We start from the raw sequence: 16,691 nt of genomic DNA, 5'->3' as shown, positions 1-16,691 counted from the left end.
CGCCGGCTGTTTGTGCTCTCAATTTGGTTTGTGGTGTCAGGAAATCTAGGGGATCCTGTACACCTACCTTTCTTTTTCATGGAGGAATATTATTCATGATAATAAAGATAATCTCATTGTGTAAATAACTTGTTTCCTTCATATTTATCAGAATACAATGTTTTTCTTTACAACTATATCAGGGGAAATACCTCTTTAGGTGTTGGATATTCCAAGCGTGGGGCTCATGATTCCCTTGCATATCTTCAATCCAATATACTCCTGGCCGGACTACTTTTGTTACCTTGAACAGGCCCTCCCAGGTCGGTGCTAGCTTACCAGCTGCCGCCCTTTTTCCTGTGGCTTCCAGGTTTCTTAAGGCCAGGTCTCCCACTTTCAAGCTTCTTTCTCTGACCTTTTGGTTGTAGTATCATGCTGCCCGTTGTTGATAGGCGGCAGTTCGGATTTGAGCTTCTTCCCTGATTTCCTCAAGGGCATCCAGGTTGCTTCTTAGCTTGTCATCGTTAGTGCTTTCACTAGCAAATTGGACTCAATGAGTAGGAATCTGCAACTCAACTGGGACTACGGCCTCTGTACCATAGGCAAGTGCAAAGGGCGTTTCTTTAGTGGGTGCTCTAGGGGTGGTTCGGAGTGCCCACAGGATGCTGTTGAGCTCTTCTGCCCAATTTGTCTTTGCCCCATCTAGTCGCTTTTTTAATCCTTGTAGGATGGCTCTGTTGGTGACCTCTGTTTGGCCGTTAGTTTGAGGATGAGCCACGGAGGAGAATTTATGCCAGATACCCATGTTCGTTGTGAAAGCTCTGAAGGTGCTGCAATCAAACTGTCTGCCATTATCTGAAATAAGCACTCTGGGTACACCAAATCTGCAGATGATATGTCCCCATACAAAATCTATCATCTTTCGAGCTGTAATTGTGGCTATTGCTTCCGCCTCTGGCCATTTTGAGAAGTACTCTACAGCCACCACTACAAATTTCCTCTGCCCCGTAGTCTTGGGGAAAGGTCCCAGGATGTCAATTCCCCATTGCGAGAAAGGCCATGGACTAGATATGCTAGCTTGAGGAGTGGCTGGAGTTTTGATGGCATTAGCAAATCTCTGGCATACGTCGCATCTTCGGACGAACTCTTCTGCTTCTTTTTTAACAGTGGGCCAATAATACCCTTGCCTGAATACTTTATTAGCTAATGTCCCTCCTCCTTCGTGGGCTCCACACATGCCTCTATGTATTTCTTCCATCACTTTCGTAGCCTCTTCCGGGCTCACACATCGGAGCCATGGACTGGACTTTCCTTTTCTGTATAAGGTCCCCCTTATCGCTTGGTAGTTAGCGGCACGAGCTGCTATCTTTTTGGCTTCATCTTTATCATCGGGGAGTTTACCTTTCTCCAGGTATTCTAAGTAAGGGGTCATCCAAGTCGAGTTCTGTTCTACCTGCAATATTGTGTTAGTTTTATTAAAAGCAGGTATATGGACATGTTGTATGTACACCTCATCGGGAAGCTGTTCCAATTCTTCTTTGGATAATCGGCTAAGCAGATCTGCTTCCTCATTTTTCTCTCGGGGTATTCTTTGAAATCTGGTGGTTACTCCTCGACTTGTGAGCTCGGCTTCTAAAGTTTTTACTTTAGCCAGGTAATTCTGCATAATGGGATCTCTAGCCTGATACATTCCTGTTACTTGGTTGATCACCTGTAACATCCAAAAATAAAAAAAAATAAAAATAAATAAAAAAATAAAAAAATAATAAAGAAATAAATAATAAATAAGTAAAAAGAATATGAATAAAGAAAAGAAAAAGAAAAGAAAAGAAAAAATTAATTAAATTAAATTTTAATGTAAAGCCAAGTGGCACAACCAAATAAAAAAAAAAGAGAAAAAGAAAAAAAAAAGAAACAAAAAAAAAAAGAAAAGAATAAAGGAGAAAAGACTAGAAGCTTTCCCATTTTTGTTTTCTCCTCCTCCCCGTGAACAACCAACCATGAAACCCACTTCTCCCATCTTTTATCTTTTACACTAATTTCTTCAAATTTCATCTCTAATCAACTCTCCATCTTCTCCCAACACCTTTCCAAAGAAGAATTTGAAGAAAAGAAGGGAAATTAAAGAGAAATTTCAAGGGTGAGGGGGGAATGAATAGTAACCAAGGATTAGGAATTGAAAGGTATGTTAGGGGTTTTTGTTGTAGGGTTATTTCTTATTATTTTATGTGAATATTTATGAGAAATATTGTATTAATTTGATTTATTGGTTTATTTTTTTTCATGAGAAAGAAGTGGAAAGGAAAAGTGAAAGTTCCAAAGGAAAAGAAAAGGAAAAGTAGAGAAGTAAAGCTTGTAGAATATTTTGGAAATTCTAAGGTTTGTGCTCAACCCCATTTGAATCAATTCAAGAATTTGTTAATTAGGTTTTATTTGAAATTCTACTACCCTAATAGAAAGACCAAGTGAATAATAGATTAATTATATTTGTATAATAAAAGTTTGAGAAATAATAGATTTAATAGATAGAAAATTTTAAAATTAATATGTAATTTAATCACAAATTAGGTTATGGAACAAATGAAATGACTTATATTCTTGGATAGAAAAAGAATTTGGTTAGATATAGGAACAAGAAAAAAAAAGAAGAAGAAGAAAGAATTTTAGAAAAAAAAAAAAGAAGAGAAAGGTATTAGATTAGATGAAAAAAAAAATATAGAAATTAAAGGAATAAGAAAAGTGAGATATAGTGTAAATATGATGTTTAAAAATAATAATAAGAATGTGAGATACAAATAGAAATTCAAAGAAAAAAAAATGAAATAAGGTATATTGTGATAAATAAATAAGTAAAAAGAAAAAAATATTATATTAAAAAACAATAAATAATAATAATAATTAAAAAGAATAATAATGAATTAATTAAGGATTAAAGTATGAATTTATAATTTATGTAGGTATATTAAATTAATAGAATTATATAATATGACAATGTTTAAAAGTAAGGTTTTAAAATGATAAAGTATTATAGTTGCATAATTGACAGTGACACTGTATTGCACGTTTTTGTCCCTGTTTAAATGTATAAATTATTTAAAGTGTGGCCCTGGTAAGTTTGATGGGAATTGTGAGTTAGTTTAAGGGTGTGGCATGCCATATACAGATCTTGCAGTACTGCACTACAGTTACACTGATTCTTGGGATACAATGAGATATCCTACAGTTATAGAATCGGTTTTTGAGCCATACAGTTATTTGGCACCTTGTGCCCTACAGTTACAGTTTCCTTATCTGACTTAACAGTCCCATTTAAATTTATAGGGGCTAACAAAAATATAATAAATAATTAACAGTATTAAGAGAAAATAAAACTTTTTACATGATGAAGGAACAAAAAAAAAAAAACAAGGATTATGAAACTAAAACATGTATATATATTTGTGCATGAATAATAGGATTTGGATTATTTCAAAATATTTGTTGTATAGTTATTTATTATTTGTTGGCATTACTGTTATTACATGAAGTTTGATTTAAATGTTTATCTATAAAAAAAAAAAAAAGGTTGAGCACCGCTAAGCAAATTGCTTAGCGCGTTGGAATTTATTTTTTCCTCGCGCAGGTTGTAGATTTAAGGAACAGTAGAGCAAGATCTGCATCAACCCAGTCAGAGTTACATCATTGAGTATCCTGGGGTATATTTTGTAAATTTTTATATGAACTTGATTGTGGAAATATGGCATGTACATAAAGTTTTAGAGATAAATGTGTATATGGTTTGAATTAGATGTATTTGAATATTTTTATGTTGATGTAAATATTAGTTATTCGTATACATTTTTGTGTTGAGATTAATGAGATGGTTTATGAAGTGTTTGATCTGAATTGAAATTGTGTTGATGGTGAAAGGAGTTTGGGGGTTAAGGTTGAAATTGATAGAAGTGTGATATTACTATTCACAGGTGGGATTAAGTCCATATTTTAGAGAAAACTCTGCCGAATTTTCGGTTTTAAAAAAACAAAAAACAAAAAACCCATGATTTACATGATATAAAATAAAGGAAAAATAAGAGAATTGTTACAGAATGTAATATCTCCGGCTCAGTTAATTAAATAACCGGGTAGGGGGTGTTACATTTAGTGGTATCAGAGCAGGTTTAGTCGACTCTAGGCAATATGTGGAGTAATAGTTAGGTATATGAATATGTACATGCCATATATATTCAAGATATGATGTAACTCTGATGTAACTCTGATGCAGATCTATTTTCTGAATTTTAACATTATAGGATGTCTGAAGAATTGAGAGAACTTCAAGTTGGAGAAGAAGTAGAAAGTCATGTACCGACTGAGGCTACCGGCCATGCACTGCCACAGGCTCCTCCTGGTGCTAGAAGGCCAGAGCAGGAGGCCTTATTACAGCAATTAACAGAGATTTTCAGGCAAGTGGCCGGAGTTGCTCAGCCAGCTATAGTTCCTCCACCGGCTCCTGCACCAGCACTAGCTAGGCCGCCTATCGATAAATTGAGAAAATATGGTGCCACAGAATTCAAAGGACGAAAGGAAGATGATGCATCCACAGCAGAATATTGGTTGCAAAGTACAGACAGGGTGCTTCAGCAGCTACAGTGTTCCCCAGAAGATAGTCTACTATGTGCAGTGTCACTACTGAAAGAAGAAGCCTACCAATGGTGGGATACTGTGGCACAGACAGTGCAACCAATGCAGAGGACATGGGAATTTTTCTTGAATGAGTTCAGGAAAAGATACGTAGGAGACATATATATGGAGGAGAGAAAAAGGGAGTTTATCTATTTGAGGCAGGGACGTATGACAGTAGCTGAGTATGAAAGGGAGTTTATTCGATTGAGCAGATATGCCAGGGAGATGATTCCTACAGAGGAGGCAAAATGTAAAAGATTTGAGCAAGGGTTAAACACTGAGATTAGGATGCTTCTAGTTGCTCTTCAGATCAGAGATTTTTCAGCACTGGTGAATGCAGCTTTAAATGTAGAGAAAGTGAGGGAAGAAGACCAGAGTAGAAGACAGAGGAGTCAGCAAAAAAGGACTCACAGTCAGAGTCAGAGTCAAGGGCAAATGATAGCTTCACAGGGCTCTAGTAAGAGACAGAAAAGTTTTCAACCCGCTAGATCAAGCCAGTCTCAATGGCAAGGCCAAAAATCAGCTCAGAGTTTAGCAAGTGGGTCTATTCAACAGACTGCTTCTGTGGCCAGTTCAGGAGGCTCAGGAAGAAGTCTTCCTCCAGAGTGCAACCATTGCAGAAGGAGACATACTGGTACTTGCAGACTGCTGACGGGAGCCTGTTTCATATGTGGGTCTATGGATCACATTATGAGGGATTGTCCTAAGAAGCAGACAGCCTCAACACCAGCAACTGAAAGAACTGCACCAGTAATTCAGAAGACAAGAAGCAAAGGTAGAAGTGAGCCGACAGGTACCTCTAGTCAAAGAGTGTCAGAGACTGTGGATAGACCGGAATCTAGAGCACCTGCCAGAGCCTATGCCATCAAAGCCAGAGAGGATCAGGATTCCCCAGATGTTATCATGGGTACATTTTCTATCTTTGGCCAGTCTGTTCATGCTTTAATAGATCCTGGTTCCACATATTCTTATATTTGCATGCCTATCACAAATAAAGAAGAACTACAAGCAGACATACTAGACCAGGATATAGTGGTAACTAATCCTCTTGGCCACAGTGTGGTTGTCAGTAAAGTATTTAAAGATTGTCCCATCTTGATTCACAGTCACATTTTTCATGGAGATTTGATTGAATTACCTTTTCGGGAGTTTGATGTGATCCTAGGAATGGATTGGTTGTTTAGACACCAAGTTATAGTTGATTGTAGAAAGAAGAGAATCACGCTAAAGACACCAGAAGGTGAAGAAGTAGTAGTTGTGGGCGAGAGATCAGATTTTCTCTCCAATGTTATTTCTGCTACTGCAGCCAGAAGAATGATAAGAAAGGGTTGTGAGGCCTACTTAGCCTGTGTTTTGGAGGCTAAGAAGGAGAAACCTATGGTGCAAGATATACCTACTGTTTGCGACTTCTCTGACGTCTTTCCAGACGAATTACCAGGATTACCTCCAGAAAGAGAAGTAGAATTTGCCATAGAAGTTGTACCAGGCACTACACCCATATCAATTGCTCCGTATAGGATGGCTCCCACAGAATTAAAAGAATTAAAAGTGCAGCTACAAGAATTACTCGATAAGGGTTTCATACGCCCCAGTATCTCTCCCTGGGGTGCACCAGTGCTATTTGTTAAAAAGAAGGATGGTTCACTGAGATTGTGCGTGGACTACAGACAACTCAACAAGGTGACTGTCAAGAATAAATATCCACTGCCCCGTATAGATGATTTGTTTGATCAGCTAAAGGGAGCGGGTGTCTTTTCTAAAATTGACCTAAGATCAGGTTATTATCAGCTCAAAGTAAAGGATGCAGATATTCCAAAGACTGCATTTAGGACTCGATATGGGCATTATGAATTCCTTGTCATGCCATTCGGATTGACTAATGCTCCAGCTACATTTATGGACCTGATGAATCGTATCTTTCACCCTTTCTTGGACCAGTTTGTTGTTGTGTTCATAGATGACATTCTTGTCTATTCAAAGACAAAAGAAGAGCATGATAGGCACTTGAGGATTGTGTTACAAACGCTAAGGGAGAAACAACTTTATGCTAAATTCAGCAAATGTGAATTTTGGCTGAATGAAATATCTTTTCTGGGACATGTAGTATCTGCAGAAGGCATAAGGGTCGATTGCCACCCAAGAACATTACAGAGGTCAGAAGCTTTTTGGGGTTAGCCGGTTATTACAGAAGGTTTGTAAAAGGATTCTCTCAAATAGCTGCTCCACTGACAAGATTGTTGCAAAAAAATGTCAAGTTTGAATGGAATGACAAGTGTCAGGCCAGTTTTGATCGATTAAAGGCTATGCTCACAGAGGCACCTGTCCTTACACAACCAGTGTCAGGTAAGGACTTTGTGATTTATAGTGATGCTTCTCACAATGGACTTGGTTGCGTGTTGATGCAAGATGGAAAGGTTATTGCTTATGCTTCCAGGCAATTAAAGTCACATGAAAGAAACTATCCCACTCATGATTTAGAATTAGCAGCCATAGTCTTTGCATTAAAGATCTGGAGGCATTACTTATATGGCGAAAAGTGTTACATTTATACAGATCATAAAAGCCTAAAGTACTTGCCAACTCAAAAAGAGTTAAATTTGAGACAAAGGAGATGGATGGAGCTGTTAAAAGACTACGATTGTATTATTGACTACCACCCTGGCAAGGCAAATGTGGTGGCAGATGCTCTTAGCAGAAAACATTTGCTTGCACTCAAAGCTATGAATGCTCACTTGACATTGGCTAGAGATGGAGCTGTAATTGCAGAATTGAAAGTTAGACCCAGTTTGCTTCAACAAGTCCAGGAAGCTCAGAAGGAAGATAAAGATATTGCAGCGAAGGTAAGACAAATACAGGAAGGGAAGGATAATGGGTTTGAAATTAAAGCTGATGGTTGCTTATATTACCAAAACAGAATATGTGTGCCAGACATAACCGAGTTAAGGAAGAGTATACTGGAAGAGGCTCATAGTAGTCCATATGCAATGCATCCTGGTAGTACCAAAATGTATCAAGATCTGAAGAAAAGCTATTGGTGGCCAGGAATAAAAAGAGACATAGCAGAGTTGGTTTCGAAATGCTTAACTTGTCAGCAGGTAAAGGCAGAGCACCAAGTTCCTTCTGGTTTGCTACAACCAATCTCTATACCAGAATGAAAATGGGATCGAGTTACTATGGATTTTGTCACGGGTCTGCCACTCACACCAAGAAAGAAAGATGCTGTATGGGTGATTATTGATAGATTGACGAAGTCTGCACATTTTCTACCTGTCAGAACAGATTATTCTCTTGAGAAATTAGCAGAATTGTACATAAACGAGATAGTACGGCTGCACGGCGTACCTATCTCTATCATATCTGACAGAGACCCGAGGTTTACCTCAAGATTTTGGGAGAAATTGCATGAAGCTTTGGGTACCAGATTGAACTTCAGTACAGCTTTTCATCCCCAAACAGATGGTCAGTCAGAGAGGGTAATTCAGATCTTAGAAGACATGTTAAGGAGCTGTGTAATTGAATTCGAAGGAAGCTGGGAAAAGTATCTTTCCTTAATGGAATTCGCTTACAACAACAGCTACCAGTCCAGTATTAAAATGGCACCTTATGAAGCATTGTATGGGAGGAAATGCAGGACTCCTCTATGCTGGACATAGCTAAGTGAAGGAAAACTTGTGGGTCCTGACTTGATAAGACAAACAGAAGAAAATGTTAAGATCATCAAGGAGAGGTTAAGGGCAGCATCAGACAGACAAAAGTCATATGCAAATAAGAAAAGAAAGAATATAGAGTTTTCAGTGGGCGATAAAGTATTCCTTAAAGTTTCACCTTGGAAGAAAGTGCTGCGATTTGGCAAAAAGGGCAAACTGAGTCCTAGATTTATCGGTCCTTATGAAATTATGGAATGTGTAGGACCGGTAGCCTACAAGCTAGCTTTACCACCAGAACTTGATAAGATACACAATGTCTTTCATGTCTCAATGCTTAGAAGATATAGATCAGATCCCTCTCATATCCTCCCAGCAGAATCTGTGGATGTAGAGCCAAACTTGTCATATGAAGAAGAACCTGTGAAAATTCTAGCAAGAGAAATAAAAGAGTTGAGAAACAAAAGAATTTCTCTTGTTAAAGTTCTGTGGAGGAATCACAAAGTAGAAGAAGCAACTTGGGAAAGCGAAGATATTATGAAAGCACAGTATCCTCATCTCTTTAATACAGGTAAAATTTCGAGGACGAAATTTTTATAAGAAGGGTAGAGTTGTAACATCCAAAAATAAAAAAAATAAAAAAAATAAAAAAAATAATAAATAAATAAATAATAAATAAGTAAAAAGAATATGAATAAAGAAAAGAAAAAGAAAAGAAAAGAAAAAATTAATTAAATTAAATTTTAATGTAAAGCCAAGTGGCACAACCAAATAAAAAAAAAAGAGAAAAAGAAAAAAAAAGAAACAAAAAAAAAAGAAAAGAATAAAGGAGAAAAGACTAGAAGCTTTCCCATTTTTGTTTTCTCCTCCTCCCCGTGAACAATCAACCATGAAACCCACTTCTCCCATCTTTTATCTTTTACACTAATTTCTTCAAATTTCATCTCTAATCAACTCTCCATCTTCTCCCAACACCTTTCCAAAGAAGAATTTGAAGAAAAGAAGGGAAATTAAAGAGAAATTTCAAGGGTGAGGGGGGAATGAATAGTAACCAAGGATTAGGAATTGAAAGGTATGTTAGGGGTTTTTGTTGTAGGGTTATTTCTTATTATTTTATGTGAATATTTATGAGAAATATTGTATTAATTTGATTTATTGGTTTATTTTTTTTCATGAGAAAGAAGTGGAAAGGAAAAGTGAAAGTTCCAAAGGGAAAGAAAAGGAAAAGTAGAGAAGTAAAGCTTGTAGAATATTTTGGAAATTCTAAGGTTTGTGCTCAACCCCATTTGAATCAATTCAAGAATTTGTTAATTAGGTTTTATTTGAAATTTTACTACCCTAATAGAAAGACCAAGTGAATAATAGATTAATTATATTTGTATAATAAAAGTTTGAGAAATAATAGATTTAATAGATAAAAAATTTTAAAATTAATATGTAATTTAATCACAAATTAGGTTATGGAACAAATGAAATGACTTATATTCTTGGATAGAAAAAGAATTTGGTTAGATATAGGAACAAGAAAAAAAAAAGAAGAAGAAGAAAGAATTTTAGAAAAAAAAAAAAAGAAGAGAAAGGTATTAGATTAGATGAAAAAAAAATATATAGAAATTAAAGGAATAAGAAAAGTGAGATATAGTGTAAATATGATGTTTAAAAATAATAATAAGAATGTGAGATACAAATAGAAATTCAAAGAAAAAAAAATGAAATAAGGTATATTGTGATAAATAAATAAGTAACAAGAAAAAAATATTATATTAAAAAACAATAAATAATAATAATAATTAAAAAGAATAATAATGAATTAATTAAGGATTAAAGTATGAATTTATAATTTATGTAGGTATATTAAATTAATAGAATTATATAATATGACAATGTTTAAAAGTAAGGTTTTAAAATGATAAAGTATTATAGTTGCATAATTGACAGTGACACTGTATTGCACGTTTTTGTCCCTGTTTAAATGTATAAATTATTTAAAGTGTGGCCCTGGTAAGTTTGATGGGAATTGTGAGTTAGTTTAAGGGTGTGGCATGCCATATACAGATCTTGCAGTACTGCACTACAGTTACACTGATTCTTGGGATACAATGAGATATCCTACAGTTATAGAATCGGCTTTTGAGCCATACAGTTATTTGGCACCTTGTGCCCTACAGTTACAGTTTCCTTATCTGACTTAACAGTCCCATTTAAATTTATAGGGGCCAACAAAAATATAATAAATAATTAACAGTATTAAGAGAAAATAAAACTTTTTACATGATGAAGGAACAAAAAAAAAACAAGGATTATGAAACTAAAACATGTATATATATTTGTGCATGAATAATAGGATTTGGATTATTTCAAAATATTTGTTGTATAGTTATTTATTATTTGTTGGCATTACTGTTATTACATGAAGTTTGATTTAAATGTTTATCTATATAAAAAAAAAAAGGTTGAGCACCGCTAAGCAAATTGCTTAGCGCGTTGGAATTTATTTTTTCCTCGCGCAGGTTGTAGATTTAAGGAACAGTAGAGCAAGATCTGCATCAACCCAGTCAGAGTTACATCATTGAGTATCCTGGGGTATATTTTGTAAATTTTTATATGAACTTGATTGTGGAAATATGGCATGTACATAAAGTTTTAGAGATAAATGTGTATATGGTTTGAATTAGATGTATTTGAATACTTTAATGTTGATGTAAATATTGGTTATTCGTATACATTTTTGTGTTGAGATTAATGAGATGGTTTATGAAGTGTTTGATCTGAATTGAAATTGTGTTGATGGTGAAAGGAGTTTGGGGGTTAAGGTTGAAATTGATAGAAGTGTGATATTATTATTCACAGGTGGGATTAAGTCCATATTTTAGAGGAAACTCTGCCGAATTTTCGATTTTAAAAAAACAAAAAACCCATGATTTACATGATATAAAATAAAGGAAAAATAAAAGAATTGTTACAGAATGTAATATCTCCGGCTCAGTTAATTAAATAACCGGGTAGGGGGTGTTACATCACCAGCTGAGAGTCGCTGTTTATCTTGAGATCGGTTACTCCCACTTCCAGCGCTACCAACATCCCATTTATCAGGGCTTCATATTCTGCCACATTATTCGAGGCTTTGAACTCCAGACGTAAGGCGTAACATACCTTAAAATCCTCTGGCCCCTTAAGCGTTATTCCAGCACCACTGCCCTCAGTGCCTGATGCTCTGTCTACATACAACTTCCAGTTAAATTCTGGATGAGGCTCCCTCTCATGTTCCTTTCCTGCTATCCCTGAGGATGATCCTCTCTGCTCCTCGTTGAATGTGCATTCTGCTATGAAGTCCGCCAAGGCTTGAGATTTTATAGCTGTCCTAGGTCGATACTGTAATACCCGGCTAGACTCCGGTATCGGAATCCCTACCGTCCGGTGGGACCTCGGATGTCGGAAACCTCTAGAAGGGTAAAAAACTATGATTTTATGAAATGTTTTCATGTATTTCATGTTTTTAAGTAAGAAATTAAATGAGTTTTTGCATGAAAAGTCCTTGGAGGAAAACCCAGGTTCGGCCGCCGAAAGTCAAGTTCGGCCGCCGAACATGCATGCGTTTTGGAGGCACGTTAGGCCCCCGAAAGCATGAGTGAGGGAAGCCCAGGTTCGGCCGCCGAACCTCATGTTCGGCCGCCGAACATGGCATGCATGCGGAGGCACATTCGGCCCCCGAACGTGGTCTGGCCAGCCACTATAAAAGGGTCCCTTAGCCGAAAACGGGCGAGTTTTTCCCCATTTTCGGCCAAGGTGAGCTTTCCGCCGCCCCTCACCCATTTTTGATGTTCTTCCTCTAAATCTTTCAAGATTTTCACTTGTCTTCCCTTGGTTTTGAAGATTTAAGCTTTTGAAACAAGTTTTGGAGCTTGGAAGTCTTGGAGCTAAATCCCTCCATTTTCCGAGCTAGGGTCGTTCTTCCTCTCGATCTTCAAGAGGTAAGCTTCGATCTATGCTTCTTTTATGTTTTATGAAAGTTTTATGCAAGTTGATGGGGTAGAATGCATGTTTAGGCTTGTTGTTAGGTTTATGGGTTTATATTGTGATTTGAACAATGTATGTTGGAAATGTGTGGTTTGAAGTGTTGTAGTTGGGGTATATTATAGTTTGAGACCCCTAGGTGTGAAGTATGATGTGTATGCATGTGTAGAGACAAGTTTATGCAGGTTTTGAGGCGTTTTGGAGGCTGTGGACACAAGGGAGCCAAGTTTCTGCCCTTCGGCAGAAACTCAGGTTCGGCCGCCGAAGTGACTTTCGGCCGCCGAACCCCCTTGTGGAGGCAGTTTCGGCTGCCGAAGCCTGCCCCCGAAACTCAAGTTTCGTCTCTGTCTGGGAGGTTCGGCCGCCGAAAGTGCCGCCGAACCTGCATGACTTTCGGCTGCAGAGGGACTTTCGGCCGCCGAACCTGCCGCCGAAAGTGCCCTGTTTAGCCGTTTCTTGCATGATTTCATGTGATGTTTTCAGGATGTTTTAGGGGGTATTTGGGGAGTATTTTGGAGTCATGTTCATGTATGTTTGGTGCCTCATTTGAGTCCACCTGTGTAGGTTCGGACCCGAGGAACCGAGACCCCCGGTTGTGAGATAGTCATTCAGAGTTCGTTGTTAAAGCTTCAGTTACCAGGTGAGTGGAACAACCCCTTAAGCTTTAAAGTAAATGAATAAATGAATGAATCATAAAGCATTGCCCATGCATCATTATGCCATGCAATATTAGGTTGTTTGCATTAGAATTCACGAATATGTTGCATTGCATACCTTGTTGTTGATGTGGATGAATGTTGAATGATCCATTAGCCCTTGTATGTCATGATAGCCTATGTGAGTCCAGGTGTGCCTGCTACGGCTCTACGCCCCTGGCACTATGACAGATTATGGAAGTCCGGGTGTGCCTGCTACGGCTCTACGCCCCCGGCATGTATAAGTAAGAAAGATTGGGGCTAAATGGTGACAAGTTCATCCTTGTTGTGAAATGTTTGTGTTATGGCGCATACATGAAAGCATGAATAAGAAAAAGAAAGAAAAAGTTAAATGATAATAATAATAATAAAATGAATAATAATATAACTAAAAATGGAGGAATTAAAATAAATGTTTTTAGTTTCTGCTCACTGGGCTCTAGTAGCTCACCCCACTCCCTTTATCCCCAGAGTTGCAGGTACAGGTTAGATCGAGAAGTCGGCTAGAGTGAAGTCAAGCCTTGTATGTTGTAATAGATAGTAGTACCAGGTTCGGCCGCCGAAGGAAGGTTCGGCCGCCGAACCCCTTGTGGAGGCAGTTCGGCTGCCAAAGGTTGCCCCCGAAAGCTAGGCTTTCGGTGTAGAAAGAGCCTTTCAGCCGCCGAAAGAGGGAGTTCGGCCGCCGAAAGTGTGTGAGTTTCGTCTCTGGACGAGACCTTCGGCCGCCGAAGGTGCCGCCGAACATGCATGAGTTTCGTCTCTGGAGTGGGGTTTCGGCCGCCGAACCTGCCGCCGAAAGTGCCCTGTCCAGCTTTCTTTTGCATGTTTTATGTGATTGTTTTAGGATTGGTTAGAGGGGTTTTGGGGAGTTTCTTAGAGATGTTCTTAAGTGAGTTTAGTCCCTCATTTGCGTCCACCTGTGTAGGAACGGACCAGAGGAATCAGGGAGGTCAGCAGTGAGTCCAGTGTCAGAACCTGCAGAGTCAGTGCAGAGCTAACCAGGTGAGTGGAATTCACTTAATGTTTTAATATGAGAACTGATATTTTATCATGCTTCATGCATCATGAATATGCTATAGGGTGAGTGCATTAGTGTACACAAAGATGATGCATTGCATTTATCCTTGTACTTGGCATTGCTCCTTGTACATTGCTTATGTGAGACGGCACGGACTTCGTGAGGATTCATTAGCCCTCAGAGGAAAGACCTGGAACAGCCCTACGGGGACCAGGCACATGGTACTTAGGTACCCCAGATGAGATAGAGGGAGTTTTGATCCGTCCGGCCGAGGTGATGTGATTATGTGTTGCATTCCATGAGAGCATGTTTTATCACCTGTTCTTTGACTATTCTACTCACTGGGCTAAAGTAGCTCATCCCTCTCCCCTAACTCCAGTTGTGCAGGTTCAGAGGTTCAGATGTCAGAGAGAACTCAGCAGGGTACAGGAAGAGTACAGAGTATTGTAATAGCTAGTGTGGACATGTAAATGTATAGAGATAATGTATATGTATAGAATGGTGCTTGATTTATAAGACTTGTAATCCCTTTGTGGAGTCACATGATCAGTTTATGTATGTTTCTTTATTGTTGTATGTTTATGAGCAAAACCAGGCTTAACATTATGAGTTTGATCCGCCTAGGGCCATGAGGAGCTCTAGTAGGGATTAGTAGAGAACATAGAGAGTGCATGCACAGGGTAAGCCTTGGAATAAAGAACAGTTTTATGTTTTTACAGCAAATGTATGATCATGTATGGGATTTCACAGGTCTACAGACAGGATAGCAGGCTTACTACGGGTCCCGGCGACCTTAAGTCGATCTGGATCCTAGTGCCGGTGGCAGTTCGGTTTCCGGGCTGTTACAGATTGGTATCAGAGCCCTAGGTTCATATGGTCGGACCTATAGAGAGAGAGTTGGGCTCATAGAGAGGTTTAGCAGGTCAAGCACCATAGGAAAAACATGTCCACGAGGATAGGATGTTCTGCTGATGTGCAATGCCCTGAGTTATGCATGTGCAGGTTTGTGATGTGTTGCTTATGTATTATGTGATTTGTTGTTTTCCAGAGAGTGAAGATGCGAGGAACTCGTCGATCCGCGAGATTGACTGGAGTCCCACCAGAAAGTGAGGGTACAGCTACTCGTCCACCTGCCTTGCCAAGGGCAAGATCTCACAGGTCAAGCAGGGAAGGAACGTCACGAGACCCTAGAAGGTCTTCTGACGAGAGCAGGAGAGGTGTGATGGAAGAGGATCAGAATAGAGATGTAAGCATGGGTGTAGGAAGGTCAGAAGAAGGTATGGGGGAGTCCCAGGGAGGCATGCAGGCCTCGGGGTTTGGCTATCCACCCTTTCCTCAGGGCCCAGAGTATCCGATGGGAGGCATGTCGGATTACTCCAGCTTTGCCCCATATCCATCCTACATGCCATATATGCCCTATCCTTCCTTTTATCCACCATATCACATGTATCCACCCCCACCTGTTCATCCAAGTCCAGTACAGCCTGAAGTGAGGGAACCAGTTCCTCCACCACCACCTCCTGAACCAGTAGCCCCTGGTATGGAAGCACAGCAACCTAGTTCTTCAGGGGGAAGTAAGGTGAAGATGACCGAGTACTTAAAGTTGGATGCTCCTAAATTCAATACAGGAGATGATCCCTTTGAGTATCTCAGTGCAGTCAGAATGATAACAAGTGAGTTGGGAGCAGATGATGGTAGAGCCATTGAGATGGCAGGGTTCACGTTAAAGTGCAAGAAAGCTAGAGAATGGTTCAAGAACTATGTGGACCCGAAACTTGAGAGTATGACATGGGAAGAGTTCGCCAACGAATTTGCTGGATGGGCTTTTCCTGACAGTTTCAGGGAACTAAAGGTTGTGGAGTTTGAGCAGTTGAGACAGACGGAGGAGATAAGTGTTGATGAATATACAGATAAGTTCCTGGAATTGTTGCCATATGTCGGTCAGGCATATGATACAGATCAGAAGAAGGCAAAGAGATATGCCACAAGGCTTCATCCCAGGTATTTCTCTTTGATTCTTCATGCGGAGAAGGAAAGTTTCCACTCTATTGTGGATGCTGCTAGAAAGATGGAGGCCAGTGCTATAAGTCAAGGTGTAGTCAAGGCACAGTCTTCTGGTGTTAAACCAGGTTCCTCCTCACAGGGTACAGTAAGTGCAAGTAAGAAGAGATGGGAGAAATTCAGAGGAAAGAGAGGCAAGTTCTGGAATAGGCTTAAGTTGGGTCTGGGAATGAGTAGTGGCTCCAGTTCTGGCGCAGATTTTCCAGTGTGCAAGAGGTGTGGCAAACAGCATAGAGGAGCTTGTCAGTTGGGATCCACAGCCTGCTATAGATGTGGGCAGGAGGGACATTATGCACGAGAATGTCCTCAGGCGACTTTAGTTGCACCATCCCAGCAGATGAGTACGGGCAGTGTAGTACAGCCAGTAGCTTCAGCCATACCACCAAGCAGTGGCCGAGGAAGAGGAAGAGGGGCAGCCTCTTCATCAGGGATGGGTTCCCGAGGTGCAGGTCCGTCAGCCCCAGCACGGATTTTCACCCTGACTCAGCAGGAGGCAGACACGTCGAACACGGTGGTGTCAGGTAATCTCATCATTGGGTGTTCAGAGGTGTATGCTTTAATGGACCCCGGTGCTTCTCACTCTTTCATTTCTTCTAGAGCTGCAGAGAGGTTGGGTCT

At 39.3% G+C, this 16,691-nt stretch overlaps 1 protein-coding gene across 12 annotated transcripts; it reads left to right on the top strand.

Moving 5' to 3' along the window:
• Positions 1-1,801: 1,801 nt before the first annotated feature.
• On the top strand, positions 1,802-11,058 carry LOC122724336. 12 transcript variants are annotated; one of them, XM_043958869.1, is made up of 6 exons: positions 1,802-2,162; positions 2,275-2,358; positions 3,602-3,674; positions 4,269-8,856; positions 9,467-9,553; positions 10,796-11,058. In XM_043958869.1, exon 4 carries the CDS (start codon positions 4,270-4,272, stop codon positions 6,814-6,816), a length of 2,547 nt encoding a protein of 848 aa, XP_043814804.1. In that variant the 5' UTR covers positions 1,802-2,162; positions 2,275-2,358; positions 3,602-3,674; position 4,269; the 3' UTR covers positions 6,817-8,856; positions 9,467-9,553; positions 10,796-11,058. The 12 variants fall into 12 exon arrangements, 11 of the variants coding, with proteins under 11 accessions (XP_043814804.1, XP_043814810.1, XP_043814803.1 ...); XM_043958875.1 differs by having other exon boundaries at positions 3,572-3,674; XM_043958868.1 differs by having other exon boundaries at positions 2,272-2,358; positions 3,602-4,233; positions 9,470-9,553.
• Positions 11,059-16,691: the final 5,633 nt, after the last annotated feature.

Source organism: Manihot esculenta, chromosome 8, assembly GCF_001659605.2.
Source record: "Manihot esculenta cultivar AM560-2 chromosome 8, M.esculenta_v8, whole genome shotgun sequence".
Classification (NCBI taxonomy): Eukaryota; Viridiplantae; Streptophyta; class Magnoliopsida; order Malpighiales; family Euphorbiaceae; genus Manihot; species Manihot esculenta.
Note: the sequence above shows the minus strand (reverse complement) of the source record. Positions and strands in the feature narration are given on the sequence as shown.

Excerpts from the sequence above, each read along its gene's own strand:
- LOC122724336 (XM_043958874.1), top strand. The coding sequence starts at position 4,270 with ATGTCTGAAGAATTGAGAGAACTTCAAGTTGGAGAAGAAGTAGAAAGT.